The 24,633-nt window shown below is 40.6% G+C and overlaps 1 protein-coding gene across 7 annotated transcripts in view; it reads right to left on the bottom strand.

Moving 5' to 3' along the window:
* usp2a (ubiquitin specific peptidase 2a) overlaps positions 1-24,633 on the bottom strand; it is a 51,318-nt gene that overhangs the window by 19,909 nt on the left and 6,776 nt on the right. For 5 of the 7 annotated variants that reach the window (XM_036001705.1, XM_036001707.1, XM_031283741.2 and 2 more), the window contains exon 3: positions 15,275-16,106. In XM_036001705.1, coding sequence (XP_035857598.1) covers positions 15,275-16,051 — 777 coding nt within the window. In that variant the 5' untranslated portion in view covers positions 16,052-16,106. Of the gene's footprint in view, positions 1-4,989; positions 5,508-15,274; positions 16,107-24,633 lie in introns of those variants that run through there. The other 2 variants (XM_036001708.1, XM_036001709.1) reach the window with 2 other exon arrangements.

The raw sequence follows: 24,633 nt of genomic DNA, 5'->3' as shown, positions 1-24,633 counted from the left end.
ACCAGAATAACAACAATTTAGTCTTTTAAGAATTTTTTAAATCCTTTGAAGCAGCTTTTAAACCCTCTTTTCAATGAAGCAAAAATAGTAATGTGCATGCACACCAATGGTACATGAAAAAAAAGCTCATTCAAAGACTAATATCTACCGGTAATTGCAGTATTGGCAAAGCTTTAATAATAAGCCTCCAACACCATAGCAATAACAAGTGCCACTTTCCCCCCTCTGTGCTCTGCTTGTGTCTCTAGGGCTGTAAACTAAACTTCACACTACCAGCAGCAGGATGCCTGGGTCCACCTGGCACTGCCGAATGCCAACTGCTGATTGGCTGCAATACCAGCGTGAGAGAGAGAGAAAGCAGAACAGTCTGTTCTGACCTGTCTCTCTATTTGGCACACCATCATAAGCAATCTCTCTCACTCTCTATGAGTTACCTCTTCTGCTACTGTCGAGTTTCTCCTATGTGAGCAGAAGTGACACTTTTTGCTCACACGCTTGTTTGTGTGTGTGTGTGTGTGTGTGTGTGTGTGTGTGTGTGTCCACACACTCCAACATTGGCACTTGATAGGGAAATAGAGAGACAATCTATTTTTCCCTTCTAAAAAGCACACAGAGACTAAATCAGTCATCGGAGCTTGTTGAGCCAGTGTCCGGTGACGCCACAGCTAAACTCTGAAACTCGCTCACACACACTCAGCCTACATGCAAACAAGTAAACAGTGAGATCCTCTGACTTAGAAGAACTGTCTTTCTGAGAAATACAAATAAATGCAGCATATGATCCTAAGCACTGGCCCCTTGGTTGCATTTAATTGGATCAACGGCTGTGAGAAGACGCTCTTCTTCACACACCATGGGTATCACACTAAAATCCAACCTTGTTTAGATAACCGCTAGAGAGCAATGTGACCATAAAGCAATGCATTGGCTTCTTATATAACCACTCTGTTCATCTTCACACATCTCCACTGGTATGCAACTTCTTTCCCAGGAAAATAATTCACCCTCAATGGTAGCAAAGTTAATTACTAGCTAACAGACTTGTGTTAACATTACACTGAAGCCTGGGCCTCTAGGCCTGTGTCTTATCACATCACACTACACTGGAGGATCACACCATATGCATCGACATGTAGACTGACAATGTACCAAATGCTAATGTGCAACAAATAGCCAACACCTCAGAATTGTACACGGTATACTGTAAATACCACACATGATATCCTCATATGAAAGATCTACTGCCAAGTTACTCCCACTGAAGTTAATATCAGTGTGGTACACTCAGACTCTTGCTAGTAATATTTGTCTTTGGTATGAAAAATGTATAAGCAAAGCACTACATCTCTGACATTTGAATGGCTTGCTTATAGTGACAAATTACAAACAAAAATAATAAGTGAATGAGCACATATTAAATCAAGTCTGAACATAAATAAGCAATCAAAGTCAGAAGTAAAATATATTTATTAGAAAAATGTTTTGACCAGTAAATCTTAATGAGTGATGTTTGGGGTTTATCTGCCATTGGTAGGATAGATAATAGGTGTTTTAACATTTAAGTTAAAGGAATAGTACAGATATTTTCAAGTGGGGTTGTATGAGGTACTTATTTCTCGCTCTCTTCAAAGCCACCAGACTCCTTTGAGAAAAACAGTAATATTTTACCACGCAGAACACTCAGTAAGTAGGTTTGTGTTATTGTGTGACTTTGTTGAATCCAAGTTAACCCTAACAAAAGTTACACAATCACACAAACGACATAACCAATCGAGGCAGCGAATATAGCGTAAATATACATATATAATATAGCGTACACTTAAACCAATGTTGATTTTTTTTTAGGTGGCTAAAATACATTTTGCTGCAGTACATTGTTTAGCTTTTGTGTCTGTACTTCAGCCTGCTTCTCTAAACTGGAAGCATGTCGACCGGCATCTACTGTAAGCAGGGCATGAAATTGGCACCCGCCCACCCGCCAAATGCGGGTAACTTTTGTGATTGGCGGGTGAAACTGTCAATCTACCTGCCACATTGGCGGGTAGCCAATGAGAATTGAGTGATTCAGACTCGTAACTATCGGTAAGCAGGGTACGCGGTTGCTTACGGGCCTGGTCCAATCAGGGGCCCGTATCACTAGAAGACATTGATTGACAGCCGGGGCCCCCTATCGCATTTTAATTACTCACACAATCCCAGCATCCCACGTGCAGCCACTGACCAAGCGGAAGTGAGAACGGGTCAAATTAATTTCCTAGTTTCTGATATGAAGACGAGACGTGTATGTGACTCGAACATCTCACATTTACCAACAAAACGTACAGCGAAAGACCGTCAAAACATTTCAGACCGTCCTGCCAACATGTAGACATTTTAACATCAATGTACGCTGGAACATTTCTTCACCCTAAAGTCAGCGCTGCTGTTTCAAATTGTCGGCTGCAGCGGGCGGGGCTGCTCCGTTTCCCCCGCGACTGACGCGCACACACAAACACACACACAGACACACAAACACACGCACGCACAGACACACACACAAACGCACATGGTGGATGCAGGAAAAAACGCAGATGAGACGTAAAGGATGACCTAAATTGAGGACAGCTACGTTATTGTAAGTGCAATGATAAGTTAAAGTCCAATAAGTCCTTTATTAAACCATATGAATGTGTGTCCCAGGCCAGGATAGGAAATTAACTAACAATGTAAAGATCAACAAGCCACTGACAATGACAGATATGTTCATATTTGATTCATCCAATAAATTATTTTGTCTTAAATCCACCAGCCTTTTTCATATTTTACCAACATTTGCAGCATCCTGAGCCTTTTTGGTAAAGTTCCTAGAAAATCTCAGCCCAGAGTAATTAATTAATAGTAATAAGTATTATTCTCCCCAAAACAAGTTTCCTTTTTATTTATTTTTTTATTTTTAAGAACTATACAAAAAACATTCATGTGTTATGGTGCGCATTCACCAGTGTTTTGTTGTTGTGGTGTGCGTAGGCTACTCCTGATTTTGTCAGTCATCTCATCTCTTATATGCAGTGGCATAACGAGCCAACACCGGGCCCCTATGCAGGATTATCAAGGCGGGCTACCATCAATAGGACAGGACAGGATCATAGAGTCACAGCAATTCCTGTTTTTCACCTTTATGACGCAAAAAAAAAGTGGCTGGTAAAAAGTCCCTGTGGCAGGTGGATTTAAAAATCCACCTGCCACAGTGGCTGGTGGTCAAAAAAGTTAACTTCATGCCCTGACTGTAAGTAATACACTCATTAGGGTTAAGTACCTCATATAACCCCACTTCAAAATACCCAAACTATCCCTTTAAGGATTATGCTTAATATCAATCAATGTGTGATTATTTTGTTTAATGTAATGCATGACAGTGTACCACAGTTCATTGCAATGAATGTTGATTTCATACAATTTTTAGTGTAATATGTTGAAACCGGAAAAAAAATATTAAAATGAATATTGTGATATTGCTTCCAACCATATCCCTAAATCCTTTAGTCAACAGTGTGTGTGTGTGTGTGTGTGTGTGTGTGTGTGTGTGTGTGAGACTTTATGTATGATAACTTATTATTATGATGGTGGCAAACCTGATTTTCTTTCGATCATTAGCTTTAATACTACAGAGCAATTGTAGAGCAGCAGTTAGAAAACAGAAAGCAACCTTTAACCTTACAGCTGTCAGTGCTGGTGTGTGCTGTAAGCCAGCTGTGCAGAAACATGTGCATAATCACAGATAACCACACATGCTAACACTACACAACATTTAATTTGCCATGCATGAAGTGGTCTGCAGGGAGGGAGAAGTAGAGGGCAGATGATGAGCAAGAGAGAAAGGAGAAGGATGGGACAAGAGGAGCAGGTGGACAGTGACAACAAAACAGAAAGCATGCCAAGCTGCCAGGCCAGCACTAAAGTGTATTCTAATGTGATTTCTCATTACATAACAGAAGCTGGCACACAGCAGCTCTGCTCCACGCTGTAGCTTGGGAACATACCACACGCACACGCGCACACGCACACGCACACACACACACACACACACAGGTGATCACGAACGTCATCCCTCATTTATGTAGTGTATATTTTATTTTGTTAATTTTTTACTTTTAATTACAGATAGCATTCTAGTGTGGGAGGACTTCACAGCATAAAATCTACAGTGAAATCTGCCTCACCTTGCTTTTTGGCTGCTCGTCCACCTGGCTTACTAAGAGAATTTTAATATCCTGCATTTATCAAATTTATTTTAAAGAGACTTTTCTACCATGACAATAATTAAACACAGGGAACCTGTGGAGATATTTGAACTGGAAGACTACAAAACGTATAACAATTTAAATCAGCACAAAACATAGATAGCAACTTTCAATTTAAAAAAAGTATTGCCATAATTCCTTTGTCTTGAGGCTGAACTGGCTCATACACCAATGATTTTCAGTATGTGCACTCAGTATATATGTGTTTGTATGTGGCTGTGTCCATAATAGCCAGAGGCAACATACAGATGCTAGATAGGTCCATTGCATAAAGAAAGCCCTGTCAGAATGGGTTATTTATTTTATTTCCATAAGACCTACACTGAGATACATAAGAGCAGTATAGTATAGCAGCTGTAATGTATGAGGGGGATTAAACGGTTGTTATATAACCAGTGACTTGCCAGTACAGGCCCACTGATCCTGGCACATCAGAGTACAGCGGCTTAAAAGAGCGGCTTACCTCCGCAAATGACAATTTCTGTATTATTAAAAAAAACTGCTATTTGGTAGGCTAAATTACATATGCATCGTTTTGTAGTTAAAAAAAAACAATTCACAAAGCATTTTTACTAGCGTCTTAGTCGTACAGCTCTGTCAACAAAGAAATCATCCGATATTTATGAATTTGCCTGATTTTTGAATGGAGTTTGGTGTGACGTTCTCTTCGAAGCAGAGGTAACGGGACGTAGCGGGTACTATCTCTTACCTTGGCTTGGTTTATGAGAAGCCCTACGAAAGTTGACACCAGCATTGAGCCAGACATGCTGCCTTTTCTTCGCATCTCCTGCTTCAGAAACGGGAAAGGAGCGGCCGGCGGCTCCTCAGGTACGGTCACCGTGTATGACTGTCGCATGCTCGGCATGCTGGCGGAGGAACGAAGCCGAAGACCGGTGCGAGTAATTCAGACGACAGCGAAGGTTTTCTGAGCCCTCCTGCTCTTTGGTTGTGTTGAGCCGTTTTCTGTTGCAGGAAGGCAAATTACTCCGTTTCTGATAGGCTCTCTGCCTATTGTCATTTATTCATTCATATAACGGCACCAACCTCACACATCACGCCGAAAAAATACGACCTGTGGCTTTCCCTTTTAATTATTCTACTTACAGTATGTTATAATAACCGTATAAAGAGCGATTAAGCTCGGGTAAAAAAAGACTTATTAATGACAAAAGAGCCACTGACTGCTGTGTCAGACTATACAGTACGCAACTCTAGAGTAGGTCTGTAAATGGCCATAAATACATATTGTGCTCCGATTCCGTTTTACAGGACTGGAGGTCCGCCCCTTTTGGCTCGGGTAAAAGTCAGCCTACAACAAACGTCATCGACCGCCTCCAGCCGTGCTGTCTACGTCACGGTCCATCCTTCACGCTGCTGTAACAACCTGAAGGACTAATGCTGTGGTCCAAGGAGACTACTCATCTCTATAAGGATCATGACAGAAAACTAACCTCTGTCGTCCTAGCCATTGCTTATATGCCACAATATAATTTATCAATGTAGCAGCATGATAATAGCTACACTACTGTATAAATGTGACAATATGTGGCTGTGGTTTACTACAATCTGATCCAGTTGTTCTAAAATGATATTTGGCAGTCCTTAAAGGGGTCTTTAATGAGGTTCACCAGATGATTGACCAGCGACACAAAGAATAGGGGTTTAGTATAATATGTCACAATATTAATCAGCATTAAAGTATAGGCAGTTTGTCAACCAAAATGAAGAGATTTACACAACAATCAACAGTAAATATATCCTCCATGTACGGTGTCTGGGAAAATATCACATGGGGCTCAAAATCACACAAAAACTGGGAGGTCGTCGGTTCAATCCCCACACCGACAGGATAAATCTGGGTGGGGAAAGTGAAAGAGCAGCACTTGCCCCTCACTCATTACCACAACTGAGGTGCCCTTGAGCAAGGCCCTTAACAAGAATATATTGTTGTTACCTTTTCACAAGTGACAAAAAAGGTCTTTACTTGTAATGCTAAGTAAAGCTCACATCAATTTCATACTGTGCAACAGTTGACACATAATCATATTAAAAGTGAACAATCATAAATTTCAGTCTGACTTTTTAGGTAGAGTTTTACTGGCTGAAAACAGCTGCCTGCTGCTGCTGATGAGAGCGGTGAAACTGAACCAAAATATTAAAGTTGCAGGCCAGAAAACCAAGGAATGTGCTGAAAGACACCAAAATTCTCCATAAAGCTGGGGGGAACTTATGAGTCGTGTGATAATTGTTTGTCATTTGATCCATTGTTAATATAAAATACTATAATAATAATAATAATAATAATAATAATAATAATATAATATACTAATACTGTATAGAGCAGCTTTAAGGCTAAGTATCCAATAAAGTTCCAATGGTTTACTCAGTAATAAGTAATAAGAAATATGGAACAATGAAAAGAGACTTGAAAGAGTGCTAGCACACTATTAAAAACGGGTTTTACTCTTAGCTCTTTAGCAAGAATACAGCTTGTTGATTTCTAGAGTGCCCTAAAGTTAAAATTTGGAAAACATACAGGTGTTGCATCAGGCTTTTTTAATTCCATGACTATGGTCAAATGAAACACAAAAGTATGATTGAATCCATCCAATATGCTCTTGCATCTGTTTTTAGTAAATGAGACTTATATTTTGACATTCCACATGACAAGCACCTGATGACTGTTAAAGGTCTTGATGAGAAATGGTCTAACTTAACACTGGGTGTTTTAGCTATTTTTCAGGGAAGTTTCCTTACTGATGGAGCTGATTATTGAGAAAGACAACAGAATGTTCTGTGCCTCACCTCCCACTCACAGGCAGTCTGGTTCAGGGTCATCAAAATACCAAACAGGGGAAACTATAAAAAAAGTAGTGTTTCAACCCTGCTATCTTTTCATGAAAGTCAACCCTTTGCTACCTTAAATTATCAGCTACTGACCATGTCAATGCAACATGCATTTCTCAGAGAAAGGATTGAAATGCACAGTGGGTTTACAGTGCGGGAGATTTTTTACAGTGTAAAGTGAAAGAAGTGCAACATGTCCCCAGCAGCAATCTCACGAACCAGGCTCCAAGCGTGTGTACACAACAAATAGCCATGGAGCACATTCCATCACCAGGCTGTGTGTGTGTGTGTGTGTGTGTGTGTGTGTGTGTGTGTGTGTGTGTGTGTGTGTGAGAGTGCGTGCGTGCGTGCATGTGTGAATGTCTAAATCCTCGAGGTGAAAAACTACTATGTGTGAGACGGGGGCAAAGGGTCAATGTTTGTATTGTGATATCTGATGCAAAGAGCTAGCCAAGAGCAGTCTGGTATAAAATGGGACAAAAGCAGTCTCTGAACAATGTTATCTAGGAGAAGTCAGAGTACAATTACCTAGGGATAGCTACCAGATTTCATCATGAGTCATTTTGTACCCACCACAATTTAGTTAAAAAAAAAAGTCCATAACACATAATTCTTGAGCGACAGATGCCAAAAAATCAACAACAATCTCCACAGGGCAGACACAGACACAGACGCTCTGCTGCTGCGCTGGCTGCACGCTTCTCTGTTCACTACATTGCCTGTTGGGACATTATGCTTAACGCGAAAAAAAGCTTAACATGGTTTAATGTACCTAAACAACGATCAATGATCACCAAATTTCTCATGGCCATATCTTGTAATGAACACTTATGCCTGTCAAAAGAACTAAACCGAAATCCAACGATTATATAAGTTAGCTCACATTAGCGTTGTCTTTTCCTTCTTATGGCGAGGAAAAAGCTTGTACCTATAAACAATGATCAATGATTACCTGATTTCTCTCTCATATTGCTCCTCATAACCACTGAAAACTGTCAAAAAATCGAACCAGAAATGTGGTGATGATTGATCGTTGTTTAGGTACATTAAACCACGTTAAGCTTTTTCACGTTATGACTTATAAACCCCATGAGAACCGTGGGGAGTCAAATAACGTCCATAATAATTGGACTTTGGGTTCGATTTTTTGACAGTTTTCAGTGGTTATGAGGAGCAATATGAGAGAGAAATTTGGTAATCATTGATCATTGTTTACGTACATTAAACCACGTTTTTATTCATTAGTAAGTTACAGGACAGCGTCTTTCAAAACATGACCTGCGCGAAAGAGAAAAAAAAAAGAATGCGTTATTGTACCCAGCACATTTCAAACCAAAATGACGCCCATGTCTATTCCCTAAGCTAAAGTAGGCACATTAGACCTTAGAAATAGGCCATGCAGTTGCTGAATCTGTCTTCATTTCAGATCGACAAAGGTCAGTTTAAAAGATTTTCGTCAGATTTTGAGAGGCTCATCCGCTCGCCATTTCCGGGTGAGTCCTGACTGCCCTGTCTCCAACTGAGCATGTCGGGTCGGCCAAAATAAAGGCCGACAGCTCCTCCGACGGACGATGGCACGGAACACACCGAACAGACTCGAGTCACGGACCTCGCCAGACTGTCCGACGGCCGATAATCGGGTTGGTGTGTCAGCGCCCTTAGTCTACAATCCTACACTACAACGTGCATATCTTCCTTTAACTTGCTAACACTGATGTGAAATGCTGACATTACATCATTTGTATGTGGGAGAGTTCAGGAGATTATGCGGGAGAGTTCCAGAACAGAATGAAGCATTCCGTGTCACTGTTCCAGAACAGAATGAAGTCTTCTGTACAGTAACTGTAGAACTGGATATCAGATAAGTCCCAGTTAAGGGGCTGCAGCCTTCGGATGTTTGAACTTGGCTACAGGTGCTGCTCTGCTTATAATTAAGAAGTGTGGGTCTAGATCAAAGATCAAAGTCTGACACTGTGAGCCCCCCCCCCCCCCCATTAGACAGAATTGAGACTAGAATTGAGAACACTGCCACCCCCTAACTAACTTCCTGTTATTTTTAGAGCACTGGCACCTGTACCTTTCATCTCACAGTATCTTTGCCCCACGTCTCTTAGGCTTCACATGCAGTAATGCAACCACTGTATCAGACTGTGGTGGTGAAGGGAAAGCTGACCAACAAGTAAAGCTCTTTAAAGTTATAAGCTTTTGCTAGTGACCCAAAGTGAAGCTTTTGGCTTTTTCGCTAGACTCATTGGGCCTCATTCACCAATATCTTCCTACGTTTTTTCTTAAATTTGTTCTTAAGAAAGTTCCTAAGAAAAGTCTACGTCTGATTCATGACGTGTTCTCAGAACAGAAAACAGCAGAATTGTTCGCAGGTGTGTTCTTAGAATGATGAATCCCAATGTCTTCGTAATTTGAAAGCTTGTGCCCGTTGCTCCTATTTAGCATAGGTAAACGCCCCGTTAATTCCCATAAAAGGGCATGAGATGGCAGGGCCGTGTGCACACTTAGAGAAATGTCGAAAAAGACGTGGTGAAGACTGCGGAGACCTCGACTCCAAAAGAAAGAAGAACTTTAGTAATTCTGCAAGAAGTTAGTGAAAAACGAGACATAATATTTAGTAGCGTCAGCAGTGGATACAAAGCAGCAAATAAAACCGATGCATGGAATGCAATTACCATAGACCGTTAACAGTCTACGGCATTTACTCATGCAGTGAACGCTGTATCCGGAGAAGGGCGCAGAACTGATGAAGTATATAGGCCTAGCACAATTCATACACAATGCAATTCAAAGTGCTTTACGAATGAGCAGAAGTGTAAGTGTAGTGTTTTTATTAAAACAAACAAACATATTATTATGTGTAAAATAATGAAAATAATTAGTTACAAAATTATAAAGAAATATTAATATTTTAAATTAGAATGGATGAAAACGGTATAACTACTTATTTTGGGCAAACATGTCCGCTCTCAATTGTGCGTAAGAGTGCTCTTGAGTGTGCGTATTCTGTTCTTACCTATGAACAAATCCCAAATAAGAAAACACTGGTGAATGCCAGAATTTTCGTGAAAACTGCGTAAGTGGGGTTTAAGAACAAATTTGTTCTTAAGAACGATTGGCGAATGAGGCCCATCGTGCTGAGAGAAACTCAGGGTGTAGCCACTGCATCAGAGAAATTACTTGTGATTTGGACAGCTGATTATGAGGGTCCACCAATCACAAAATACCAGATAGTAAATGTTGTTTTCCTAGCTGGCATAGAAGTGTTTAGGGACCTTCAGAAAAACGGAGGGAAGTCAAAAAGGACATCTGAGCTGCTGCACACCCTGCTGTCACCATGACCCTGACTTGGATAAGCAGCTAGAAAATGGATGAATATAATTAACTTCAAAGGCACTATTGCTCTGTTTTTGAATACTTTTGTAATACTGATAGTATAGACTATAGAGAATATTAGGATGCTTTGTTTTGATTTGAGGTCAAAATCCCAATATTGATACTGGTGCATCCATTGCATATTAGATACAGTATTCTATCTATTGACAGCTAACAGCTTTGGTGTAATGTTAAAAATGGCTGTCCTGATAGACATGCCAAACACTGATCCACAAACCTTATCAAGCAAACTCATAATGACAGCTTACAAAACTGAGCTACTAAACAACTGGCCCTTATTTCCCAAAAAAACAAGCTCCACGTCTCAGATTTCTTTTCTTTTTTTATCAAACCATAAACTGTCTGACCAAGGTGGCAAACCGACAGTGGGACAGCCTGAAAATATTTAGAAGAGAAGTCTAAAAATATTGTTGACTCAACAGTAAGTCTAGACACTAAGCCTGAGCAGAAGAACTTGGGGGGAAAAAAATCAGCTTTGACTCAGTCATGCCACCTTTACCTTACTGTGACTGTTTGTTTGTAGGAGCCAAGGAGCAAAAGTGTGAATGGAAGGTTGACATTTATTTGGAGGTAGAACTGAACGTGAACCTGTAATGTTGCCAATAATACGTCAATGCACATATACACACATGTACCCTAGCATTGCTAGGGGGCGCAACTACATCACGGCAGGTGTAACGCTCAGGACTCAAGTAGTGTCGAGTGGGAAGTTGTGTGGATGAGCGGTTCTGGAGAAAGCAGCAATACCGGAGGCAAATAATCGGCCAGTTCCAAATAGGCACGTTTTGAACGGACACTGTACTAGTACTAATAACTTTAAGTGTCAGCTAGCCAACTCACAAGCTAACCCACCCGTTATGTGAAAGGCATTTGCATTGTTATCTGCCTTTGTAAAGTGTCTTGTCAGAGTCTATCACCTGTGAGCTACACCAGTCGAAACCTGCTAATACAAGACAGCTTCCAGAAGTTACTTCATTTAGTTATTCAAAAAGGTCTGACGGATTCAAAGAAATGCATGAGATGCTTGAAAGGAGCACAAGAGAATCAGGTGATGAATAAGACTGCATACAAGGTTACAAGGTTCACACTGTATACCTAGAAAAGCCATAGAAATGTGTTTTTCCCTGTACGTGTCTGATTTGAAAATCATGCATGAGAAACAAGGAAAACAAGAACTATAGTCATGTTTACCAGCTTGCCTTAATCATAGACATGGCACAATATGAACAGGACCATGAGGCACCAGCAGCTGCTATTTTTGTGTTGTTTTTGTGTAAGCTTCTGAGAAATTATCAGAACTGGATTTATTTTGTTTTACCAAATCTATTTCAGGAGAGCATAAGCAACAACAAGTTTGTTCTGTAGTCATTATACACCAAACAGTGTAGAGTTTGGGTTGAGCTATAAAAAATTTTCAACTGTATGTAGTAGAAACTCGGCTTATGGAAAGCCAATTCAACATCAATTGAACTGTGCAGATCACATTATTTTAGCGGTGTTTTTTTTCCGCATCTATGTCATTATTTCATCATCTGTGACACAATAATGTATAGCAGAAGGGAAGGAAAAAGCTGCAATTACTGGTAAAATGTTCAAACACTGCACACTCTGGCCACCTCACAACTCTATTGATTACTCTAATTTACTGTTTACCACCCTTTTTAAGTCATTTTTGAAAGTAAAATGGTGAAAATTCTCTGGTTTCAGCTGGTCAAATGTGAATATGATTTCGTCTTCTATGGTATTAAACTGAAAATCTTTGGTTTTGAACTGTTGGTCGGATAAAACAAAATATTGGGCCATGTGAACTTGTGATGAGCATTTGCATTGCTATTTGCTGGCATTCTATAGACAAAATGATGAATCTGTTGACCAAGAAAATAATAATATACATTTATTGATAAGGAAAATAATTGATAGTTGCAACCCTAATAATAAGCACCACTCGGCTGTGTTGATGAATGACCTAATATGCTGATTGAGAGCTTTATGAATGAGTTTATGTGCTAGGACCATCATACAGTACATCCATACAATCAAATGCATATCAAGCAGCTAATGATATTAAGAAATCTATAGATTACTGTTGATTGATTTACTGTGATTAATCCACTCATTGTTCAGTGTAAACTGTCTAAAATAATGACAAATAATCATTACAGTTAAAATATGTTAGCATGGCTAACTAATGCTCGGTTTGGACTGTTGCCATTAGCTCTGTTTTCTCCACCCTCTCTCTCCCTTTGTCATCCACTGATCAGTGGTATGAGCTACGTATTTGAGCACAAATATTGATTTTAATATGATTTTATTGATTTAAAAATGGTCCGCCAGTCTATGATCAGAACTTCGTCCATGGCAACAGTCTGTTATACTCAGCAAAGGTCTGTTACACAGAAATAGCAGACAGCAGAATGCTGTGATTGACTAATCAGAATCAAGTATTCAACCAAGCCATGTAATAACATTGTGTAAACATAACACACAAACTCAAGACCCTCACTAAGGCTGGTTTCTGCAGACTGTGCTCTAAAATCTTTATCAGTGCAGATGCCCTGCCCCGGGGGAAGAAGGTGATTAAATGTGCCTGAAGTAAAAGAGGCCTGGGCTAATTAACAGTACAAATAGCCCAGCTGGTGACATCCAGTACTTGTCAGTCCGTGCATGATGGATAGGTGTTGATTACTTGATGGGTTACTGTAAATGAGAATAAAAGTGTAGTTCAAGCTTGCCGATTCCACTTCAGGAACCTGCATCACCTAACTGATATTGAAACATGGACTTTAGCTCATGGTCCATGGTTAAGAGGCATATCAAACTGACTATATGTGTTTCACAGTTATGAGCCGCAGGCTCATAGAACACTATAAAATTATCATTTTTGCAGCCAACAGAGAATATTTTATCCTGTGTTTATATTTTATTTTTAGTACAACCCCCCTTAGTAGTCTAAAGTGATTTTCACCCTTCACTAGGAGAGCCAAATCATATGTAATGTGCAGGTTGTGTTAGGTAATGTTTGTCTATTTCTGAATGGAGACTTGTACTAAAAAGGAGCACCTGACTGATTAGGAAACGTACAGCTGGTTTTATTTGTTCAAGTATACCTCATGACAGTGTGCAGCCCCACCACAAGACCAGTTAGTTAATAGTGTTAAACCTTCCTTATTCCATATGCTAGAGTCATTCAAGTGCATACAGCAAGTCTATGTACAGTATGTTATGAGAGTAACAACACCCTGTATGAGGCCTACATCATCAAACATACTATCAAAAATAGCACATATAGTATCAAAAATACTTTTTGTGTATAATGCAGCATTTTCAGATGGCTGTTTATTTTTAAAGGCCCTGCACACCCATTGTAAACCAACACAAGCAATTTTAATCACTTTGGCTGATTAAACCTCTTCTCAAGACTATGTGTACAGACAGTCTAATTAGTGCAATGACGTCACATTATTCCCAATATAGTGCCGCACACTTTCAACCTGAGCAGGCTTCTAATCAGCCAGAATCAGAATAAGTTTAGAGTTTGGCTTTTGTTGAAGTGCTGAATTTCTTGGTACATTTTGAGTGGCTAGTCTTTGATGTGGTTATTTAGGGCTGCAACTAACAATTATTTTCAATCAATTCAGATTTTTTTTTTTAAATAACTAATTAGTTGTTTTGTCAAAATAATATAAGAAAATAATGAAAATGCCCATTACATTTTCTCAGAGCCAAAGGTGACATCTTTAAATGTTTAATTTGTCCCACTAACAGTCCAAAACCCAAGGATATTCAATTTACATTGATCGTAGTACTAATAAGGCATTCTGATTATGAGTACATTAAAAGTTAATCTGATTAACAAATAGTAAACAATAAGAGTGTAATATAATAAACATGATGTACATTTATGCCCATTAATAGTATAGTAAATGTTTGATCCTAACTTTAAAACGTTATATTTCAAGAGAGTTTATTCATGCTTATAACTACTTGAAATGCACTGAAAAGCACTTTAAAGGAAGATGTACACCAACATTTTTCCTAATTCTCTTTTTCACTCTCCATCCTTCCTACCATCTACTCTTCCCCTCCTGACCTCTCCCCACCCTCCTCCCATTTTTTAAGCGGTTATCGGGACTAATCCTGAGAGGAAGTGGGTCAGTTGTGCTTTCTGAACTGCATAGAGGAAGCTCAGGTCATTAATACTGAGCTTAGAGATGAGGCTAGTGGCCTGCAGAATCAGCCCATCATAGCTAAGCAGCTCCTTCTGAGAGGTGTAACTAGCTAATTGCTGGGAAAGAAGGGGTCCGGTATCCATGCTCATTTGTCACATAACCATGAAACTACTTACGTACACCTAAAATAATGTTCTCCAGATAGCACATGATTATTATGTTACAAAAAATAAGAGTTCTTGTACCTGCCATTTACTGAATAGCTCAAACAGTCGACCAAGGAACATGTTAGAGGCATGAGAGTATAACACGTCCGGTATATCACTGTAAACCAAGACTTCAAGTGCATTGAAATTAATTTGAACAATAGTGCCCCCATTTGGTAAAAGCCAGTACTCTCAGAAGCCACACAGCATTGTGGGGCTTCACCATGTCAAAGAATTGAAACCAGTGTGCCTCTGTGGTGATGACTGCAGCTATACTCAGCCCCTAGATATCGATCACCAAAGGAGCAGTGTACCCCCAATAAAAGCAAGCCAAGCCAGTATGTGCAAGAACAGAGGGACATTTTCTTACCATGGAGTCCCTGGTGGGGGAGTCAGACAGCCTGTTACTGCTCGGCTCCCATGAGGAAGAGCTGAATGCTCTGCTGCTGCTGCCACTGCTGCTGAAGACCTCCTGGGTGGAGCTCTGCGACAGGGCCTCCTGAGTAGAGCTCCGTGACAGGCCGGAGTAGCTCGGGCGGGAGCTAGTGCCATACGAGTTGGCCACATCGCTGGCCCGACTGCGGTAGCTGCGCAGGGCACTGGCGGAAGAAGATGAGGTGGAGGAAGAGGAGGAGGCATCATTGAGGCCCAGAGAGGCCAGGTCCCTGCTCAAGTCACTCTGGGATACAGATTTTCGTCGGTTGAGCAAGATACTGGAGGCCACCGGTGAAGAGGAGAGGTAGCTGGACTGGGCCGAGGAAGAAGAGTAGGAACTGTAGCCGGTATAGGTCGATCCTCCACTCAGCCCCAACCCTCCATAGCTCTTGACAGGGGTTCTGCTGAGGCTCTCGCTCCGGCGGCTGCTGATGCTGCTTCCGAGGATGTCAGTGCGTGGGATGGTTCGACCCCGGTCGCGGTCGGGATCTGAGGCGGTGCTGTAGTTGCGGCTGCGAGCGGCAGAACTGCTCAGATAACTGGAGGAGGAGTAACCTGAAGAAGAGGTGGAGGTAGGGGACTTGTAGGAGGACAGCCTGTCCCGCTCGCTGTAGGAGCTATGGCCTGGGGTCAGGGAGGAGCTGTAGGAGCTGTAGTGGCTGGTGTAGGAGGGGCCAGAGTAGCGCTTGGCGGTGGAGGAGACGCGGGACATGCTGCTGCTGGTTTCTCAGCCACAGGGAGGGAGAGCCTCTGAAATACTGCATCGACTGCAGCCACAGCAAAGAAAAATGAGTATTAGTTCATCAGCAACAATCCCATCAAAACTTGCACTACAGCAACATTTATCCTTGCTTGTCTAAGCATTAATCTGGTTTTAAAGACACAGAATGATTTAAGAATGTGCATCACTGACTATAACACTTCCATCTTTTTGGCATAATATCATGAAAACTGTGTGACACATAACTGAATACCAAACACTGACCCACACTGATACTCCTTCAATGCATTAGCCTATGCCTAAGCCTAACCCTTGATGCAGGCTTCTTGTTAAAGAAGTGTAGTTTGTTAAAATGAGCTAATGTTGCTTCCAGTCCCAAAGAGAAGTTGATGGCCCCACTACAGCAGCATCTTGTCCCATATGGTAACTGCGCCCAAGTGTAACAATTCCATTAAACTTTCTTTATCTTTTTCACTTCACATTTGTATTTGTTTTCGGGCATTTTTTACACTTCTGTAATGTACAGTATGTTCAACGTCCTCCACAGCCACACACAGACATTATTTACTGGTTTTTACAGCCTTAGAAAGTACTCCCTGTGTCTATAAAATCAACTTTGATTGAATGTAAATATATGTATTTTAGCCATAGACTAAAATACTAATTGTTACATTTTATTCCTCTAAACTGGAACATTTCAAATGAAAATACTGTATTAGGGTGCCATGGCTATATGTTTATCTAGCGACACTAATAATAAATAAATATGGAATAGAATCTCTCCTGACTATTTTGACATCTCAAGTTGCAAATTCCCTTCTCTTGCAGCAGGGCACCAGCCCACCCCTCCTCCCTCTCTCGGTATAGTGTGTGTCTCCCACGGCTATAATGGGAGAGTCCGGCGGGCTGTTGGAGGTAAAGCCAGGCAGCGAGCACAGTGTGTTCCTGTGCCAGCCGTGGCAGAGAGAAGCTCTTGTTCACATGCACAGCAGCCAGGGTCTGAATAAATAAAAGTATCTGGTGTTGCTGATCCGTGTTGAGTTTAGTGAGAGAGGCTCCTATTTCTTTAATCTGTCTCTCTCCTCTCTTCCCTCCCTTTCTTACTGCTCCCTATCCTCTCCAGCTTTCTCTCTTCCTCCGTGGCACCCTGCCTTCTCTTCCGATGGCACCTACTTCTCCTCTGTGTAATTTCCCCTCCTTCAGGGTCTCTATCGCTTTCTCCCTCTGCCTCCCTCTCTCTCAGTGGCCACAGGTTCATCAATAATTCAGCATATGGATCTGGAGTAAGCAGACAGGCAGCGTGCTGGAGACAGGCCAACACACACTGCTAGCCAAAACACACAGAGGCAGGCCAAGTGGCTCTGGCTATTTAGTTGAGTACTGCTAAGCCAGCCAGGCTAACAGCATCAAGAAACCGCCTTGCTTTAAGTCAGCTAGCTAAAGGCAGGCTTGGTAGATGTTTGAGGTTTGTTTCTATTTGGCAGCAGTGGTGTTTGGAGGGTTATTTTGGTTCTGTAATGCAGATGGCAACAGTAAGACATGGACACTGCATCTCTGACATCACCCATAGTTTTTGGATCTGGATTCACTCTCCATCACCACTCTTGTCAGTTACTGGTGATAGAAAATTGGAACAAACGAGCGTCAGCCAAAACAACTATGATAGTTTGAGTCATCTCTTTAGGAATAGAGGTGATTAGTACATGAATAAACAAATAGTTAACATTCAATCCTGAATTAGTAAGCTGCCTGCATTGTAGCTCCCCTCACTGGTGAAAAAAAGCACCGACAATCAACCGTGAACTCAACTGTGATAGATAATAGTTAAGGTTACAAACATACTAAAAGACATGTTGCAGATAGACTACTTGCTAAGATATTAACCTTTTTAACAGCACTACATAGTTTAAAACTAACCAGTTTGAGCCAGCAGCATCAGCCCCGAAAGTTGTATAATGACGATGTATTTTTATAAGATAATTTTTGGGGGCTTTTCCACCTTTGATTTGACAGGACAGCTAGGTGAGAAGGGGGAGAGAGGGGGGGAAGACATGCAGGAAGTCGTCACAGGTCGGATTCGAAACCTGGACCTCTGCGTCGAGTCATAAACCTCTCAGTATATGTGCGCCTGCTCTACCCACTGATCCAACCCGGCCACACGACGATGTATTTCAAAAGAAGAATTTGGTGTTTTAATCAGCAGTACAAAAGCTTGTTCACAATACCTTGAAAAACAAATTTATGTTATCGAAATGTTTTTATTTTAATTTTGTTTTATGTCAATATGTAAAATAAAATAAAGGATCATATCAGATGTCATATTAAAAAAATAGCAAAATCAGCACATACAACGTATACAATCCTGTCCAGATGATTTTTTGCAGTGCACATTTTCTGGTAATTTGAGCTGGAAATGTGCTGCCTTTTTCAAGCATTTTCAAAGCTTGTACCCGACTTTGATTGCTGCAAAATGTATTCATTACTGCAAATTCCTCCGATTTACAAGGCTGCTGCTAATAAGACCACCACATCCTTATCATCACACTGGCTCAAACATTCATTATGTGACTCCTCACACTGTGTAAACACAAGGATCAAAATCATGTGAGTCAAATTACAGCGAGAATCCTGGATGATCCATACTGCCATGAGTTGGGTTTTCTCTAACAAAACTGTCAGTAAGACCCACTGAATACACATGGCTCTTCACTAAGCAACATGGTCTCAAATTAACAGTTACACAATGGCCAATCATAAACAACAAAGACAAATTCTTATCAAATGAAGGTCTGTGGTTTTCTTGTGTTTATGTGGGACTTTATAATATTTTAGAACTCGACAACCCTCAAATAAGCATAGCCTGTATGTCCTTTGAACCCTTGACTGCACCACTTTGGCCTTGGTTGAACCTTACCCCAGCTGACTTATGCATGTACCTTTCTGTATTCCCACAGCTGTGACCTCACAGCCAAAGACCCAGGGCAGCTGAGTGAAACAAGCTTGGGCTAGCCTGGTGGGCGAGCTGCTGAGAGTGAAGTGCAAACAGCAAATCACACCCATGGTAGTAACACCACCACACAACATGGACGGACATACAGGATTGATAAGATGATAGCAAACTATGGATTTCACTTCTGAGAGGAGATGTCTCCAGGGGAAACAACATAGCACGCACACACACAAGCATGTCACACACACACACACACACACATAAAAATGCACTCTGGCTACTCTGCATTTTCATCCTCCCCTGAGGTTGTGTTAACCAGTAGTTACCATAGCTACCGTGGCAACAAGCTGCATTTGTTTGCTTGCTACCAACGCATAAAGGACTTAAAAGTAGCAGCAGGCCAATTTACACTTACTATCAAAGCTACAAACTGGTGGCTGCACTTATTGCTCTGTATTCCTTTCCTTCCTTTAGAAAACCACCCAGGACATGAAAAAGCTCTGCCTAAAGAACCTCTGTGCTGCTGTCAGAGAATTATAAAACAGGATCAGATAGAATCAAATATGAGAGGTCAGAGAAAAATAAAAAGTTAAGTACAACAATGTGAAAATACTACATTCTACTACTGTGAAAACAGCTGGTTTGTCTGCCAAGCTTCTACTAAACCTGTATTAAAAAGCTGTCAACAGAAGTGACTGGCTGCATGAGCGCAGTGGAAGAGAAGATTTTAGCAGCTGACTGCTGGCAATCTTTAGCAAAGAGCTGGAGAGATGAGGTTTCACTTACTGGGCAGGTTTCAGAAAACCAAGCTAAAAACTATTTAGGAACCACAACTTTCACTACCTGGAACTGGATTCAAGAGCAATTTAAAGCCAAATAAAGACCAAAAAAAACTAACAAAAGACTAGCAACTAGTTAATAACGTAACAATTCACACTGGTTTTACTTTTCAACACACTACTCTGTCCATTTACAGTGTCAATCACCAGCAGTACCAAAGCTCACCTGGATGTCATTGATGAAGTCTCTCACTTTTGATTTTAAAGCTGCACTATTCAATATTTTTATTATAAGAATGGAATAAATGACTAATGGAATAGAATGAAATGTGTAATGTGAAAGGGGTTGTCTGTAGTAGTTTAATATCGCCTGACCCTGCAGCTGCCCCCAGCTCAACTGAACATTTTGGCACCTTTTAGCTCATTGTTTTGGTTTTAAAGTCCACAATGCTCTCCTCAACCTATTGAATACTGGACTTACAGGTGGCCAGCATGTGGCAAGAACATATTACCTTTGATTTAAAAGATCTGAAACTACAAATAAGTACTGTCAAAAAAGGAGAGAAATAAGAGGTTTGGAGACTTGATGTCTACGTGTGCCTATTATAAAATGTGGAAGGCATAATATGAAAATAAATGGCTAAATACAACTGCATCTCAACTATCTGTGATGAAAAATGCTTGAAATATGATTATTATGTAGAAAAGATATTTGGAAGAACTTTTTAAAGCATGAAATGTATATCTTTTTTATATATACATTGATATGCTGATAGAGAGAGAAGAGCCACAGATAGATTGCAAATTCTCTTGTTGATTTTGATTGTGTCTATTATCTCGCTGAAATGTGCTTCTGTTGAACATCCATCATTTAAATGAGTCAGTGAGTCAGATCTCTTACAGTACATATTGTCCTCCCAGGTCCCCTCCTGGCCTATTAGAGAGCAGAGCCAATCTCAAGCACGGTAGGAGAGCGTGTGTGATGACGCAGGACGCCATAGCCGCCATGCCTCGGGGTCACATTTCACGGATGTAACATCAGAGTGGCTGCTCTCTGGTGATTTGGAGTGAGAGTATGTACGTCTGTGTGTGTGTGTGTGTGTGTGTGTGTGTGTAGAGAAGTGATGTACTATAATACTGTACTAAAAACTAATAGTTAGCTAAATCTCAGCTGAGTCAGTGTAGTTTTGAGGCAAGTACTGAGTTCAATGTTGGGTCAGATATACCTATGTCCAACAAGATAGAAACAAGCACACTTTAGTCAAATGAAGGTGCAACAAATAGCTTAATATTTCACTACCCTGCAGCACAAATTGACCATTATACAGTATATCTGTGGCGAGTCCATAGGGATTGTTGATAAATATAAATGGATAAAAATCTAAACAATTACTATGCTGACAGAGGACCACACTTCTACAAGCACACAAAAGCTTAAAAAGGCAACGACTGATAATCAGAATGGATTGCCATTTTCTTTCACTTCACTCCAGCCTACGATGTGTAAATAAGGCAGATCAAAATCCAATCCTTTCTTTACTGCACTTTAACCTGCACTAATATCTTGCTACTTCTTGCTGCTCTGGTCTAAAATTATCTGGCCGAAGGACTATAGTTGAAAATTAGCCGGCTGGCTAACACTGGCACATTTACAGAAATGTTGATTAATGTGTGTTGTCCTTTATAAATAAATAAATACAAATAAAATAAAATAAATACTGTGCTCTACAGTGTAATGTCTCAGCCTGCATTTACCACAGCCTACAGTGTAGAATTATGGTCATATATGCAAGTGAAAATGATTGTGTGAATGTGAAAAATGATTTGGCAGCACCGCTGCGAGTGACTGAGTTCTGGCAAAATACACACATTTGCTAAGCTCCAACCAAGAGCTTTTTTCACTGAAAACAGCTGCCTTCTGCAGCTGGAAACAGTTGCGAGTGAGACTGAACCTAAACAGTAATGTTGAGGGCTATGAAACCAAAAAAGATGAGCTAAAAGACACTCAAAGTAGAACTGTAGAACTGAGGGGAACTGCAGAGTTGGGTGATAATTCTCAGTTGGTTTGTCACTAAGTGCGACCCCATTTACACGTGAAAATATTGATCAGTTCAGCTTTAAGGACCATCAATGAATTACTTTATGAGCATTGAAAGTCAATTGTCTTAGCTTTAAAAAAATAATCCGTAGCGACTTTTGCCAGATTATACAATCCAGTGTTGGTACATCTGTAAAGTAATGCAGGATGACAGTAATTATAATTACTGTATGTGAACTCACTTTGACTGATGGGTTTTTGGCCTTAAATCCATAGGACATTCTATTGTTACAATCACCACAATATACACCAAAATAGCTGTAGTTTTCTCAACTATTATGGGGTCTCTGAGCAAAGCTTGGCTTGGCTTGTTCTTACAGGCAGCTAAATATACCCTGAAATGTGAGTGGATAAGAGACTGCTGGGGGCCACACTGACGCCTTTGCCCTCCCTTTCTGCCCGTTACAACTAAGTGCCAAGTTGTTTCGTGTTAAAACTAGGCTTGACTCCTTGGCTATTCTAACAAGCCATAGTTGGACCTTGTCCAGCCTTCCCTAGCTACTGCTAAGACATCATTCAACACTTACCTTTTCTCATCAGCCAAGTGTAGTGTGTGTGTAGTGCTGTGTATAATGCAGTATTTACAGCTAGATACTACAGATAGCACTAGAAGAATGCAGTGCTGGCACACCAACACATAAGAGAAATAAAACCGAAAAATAAAGTGGAAAAAAAACATCTGGTTGATAAAAGATTCTGTGAAAGAAGCGATTAAGTATCAATGCTTTTGATTGTCCTAGCCCCTCCAGCAGCGCATTCCAGAGCTCTGGGGTTCTGACTATAACAGATCTGCCACCCTTTATTTTCCATCCATAAAACATACTTGTTTTTGTTTCATAATCAACTGCATTTTCTGCTACAAAGAAATTCTTACCTCTCATTACATATTTTTCACTATACAAACATGTTTCTACACTATGAAAACCAGGAGAGAAGCAGCCAATTAGCATTTATCATTACCACCATCTGGCCATAAAAGCAGCAGTGACCTCAGAGAGCACCTAATCTGCAGGCTACAGTGATTGATGCTCGAGTCTCTGCAGCTGACTGCCATGATTCTTTATTCATTGAGCTAATCATTTGGTCAATTAGATACCCTTATTAACGAAACACTTATCAATCTCTGCCATTCCACTAAGTGATGTTGAGGGAGGCAATAGATACACAAAAGTGGCTTACAGCAACTTGTGATTAAAGCATTAATTCACAGTGGCGTCAATCAACAGCAGCACTATAGCTCACCTAGGTGTTAATGATGTCACTCACTTTTGAGTCTAAGAACTTTGTCTTAAAATATTTACTCTTAAAAACATTTACTTCCTCCAGTACAAAATGTAGATTTTCTGGAAAACAATACTATATATGGTTTCCATTGACAGGACTTAACAGAGACCGCCCTTTTTGTTTTTGTCAAAAATGACATTGTGACATGAGCGCACTCTGGTAAGTGCTGATTTTGACACTACTGGGCTCAGAAAGTGGGCTGGGAGACCTGGAACCATATATGAGTGGTTTAAATTTCAGACAAAACGTTCCATGTCTTCATAAATTATCATGTTTTAAAGGAGACCTATAGACCAATTTGGAGTGGACGTCACACTTACGTCACTGCAGTTGGGCTAACTAGCCAGCCCTAACGTTAGCTTAACCATCTTCGGAGTAGCTACCTCCGCTCTCCTCCCTGTCTGCCAGCGGCGGGGAGACCGCTGGGTTAGCTAGGTAGGGACCAGGTTGGGCGATATGTTTCATAGGTGTGATTGGCAAAGGACAAAAAAGCAGGAAAATATACGGCGCACCCATGACACTGCGACAGCCCCATTTACATTAAATGGCACTTTCTGGAGAGTTTTGTGCAAAGAAATGGAGAAATTGAGTCTTACATGATATGTAGGTATTAGGGCATTTAGCATTTACATTACTGTTAATCAGTCATCACTTGATCACACATTGCATTACCTTGTTATAATATAAATAATAATAGTGCCACATGAAGAGCCAGTACAGCATATGACAGTAGCAACAGCTGAGAAGATTTGGGTCTGTGGTGACCAGGTCCACCTCACACAAACTTCCTTCTCCTATTCTCTCTCCTTACTACCACACCCACACCCACACCAACACACACCCATACCCACACCAGCCCACATTACCACGCCCATGCAGCCCCACCCACGGACATTTACGGATTTTTAAACATTTAATGTAACTGGCAAACAATGCTTTCTACTTTTTAAAGAGCACACGTTTATAACAAATTTTTATTTATGCCGTTTGTATGCTGTTACTGTCATTCTCTACAGTATGTAGGTATGTAGTATGTATGTTGTCACTGTCTGTTCAATTGTCCGTGTTTCTCTCTGTTGACACTGTACATATTAAGTTATAACTCTAACTCTGCAATTTAAATGTTTTTTATGGCTGTCTGTGATTATACTTCAGGGTTTTTCCTTGCTCAGAATTTGTCTTTGTGGGAACACACAAAGCAGCCAAAATACAAAATATAATGGAATATTATTATATTCAGTAGTCCAGTAAGGAGGCTTTCACATCCGGGACATGGGCCGGATACAACAACACTTGACCCTAAAGTCCAGTTGTTTGACTTAGGCTACTTAATCAGTGATGTTGAATATAGCCTACAGTGTAACGGACCACCACAGTTCATACATATATGTGAACCGCGGATTAATTGCAGAGTTTAATCTACATAGTGTAAAACTACTACGTGAATGGGGCACAGCAGAAA

This window comes from Sander lucioperca, chromosome 5 (genome assembly GCF_008315115.2).
Source record: "Sander lucioperca isolate FBNREF2018 chromosome 5, SLUC_FBN_1.2, whole genome shotgun sequence".
Classification (NCBI taxonomy): Eukaryota; Metazoa; Chordata; class Actinopteri; order Perciformes; family Percidae; genus Sander; species Sander lucioperca.
Note: the sequence above shows the minus strand (reverse complement) of the source record. Positions and strands in the feature narration are given on the sequence as shown.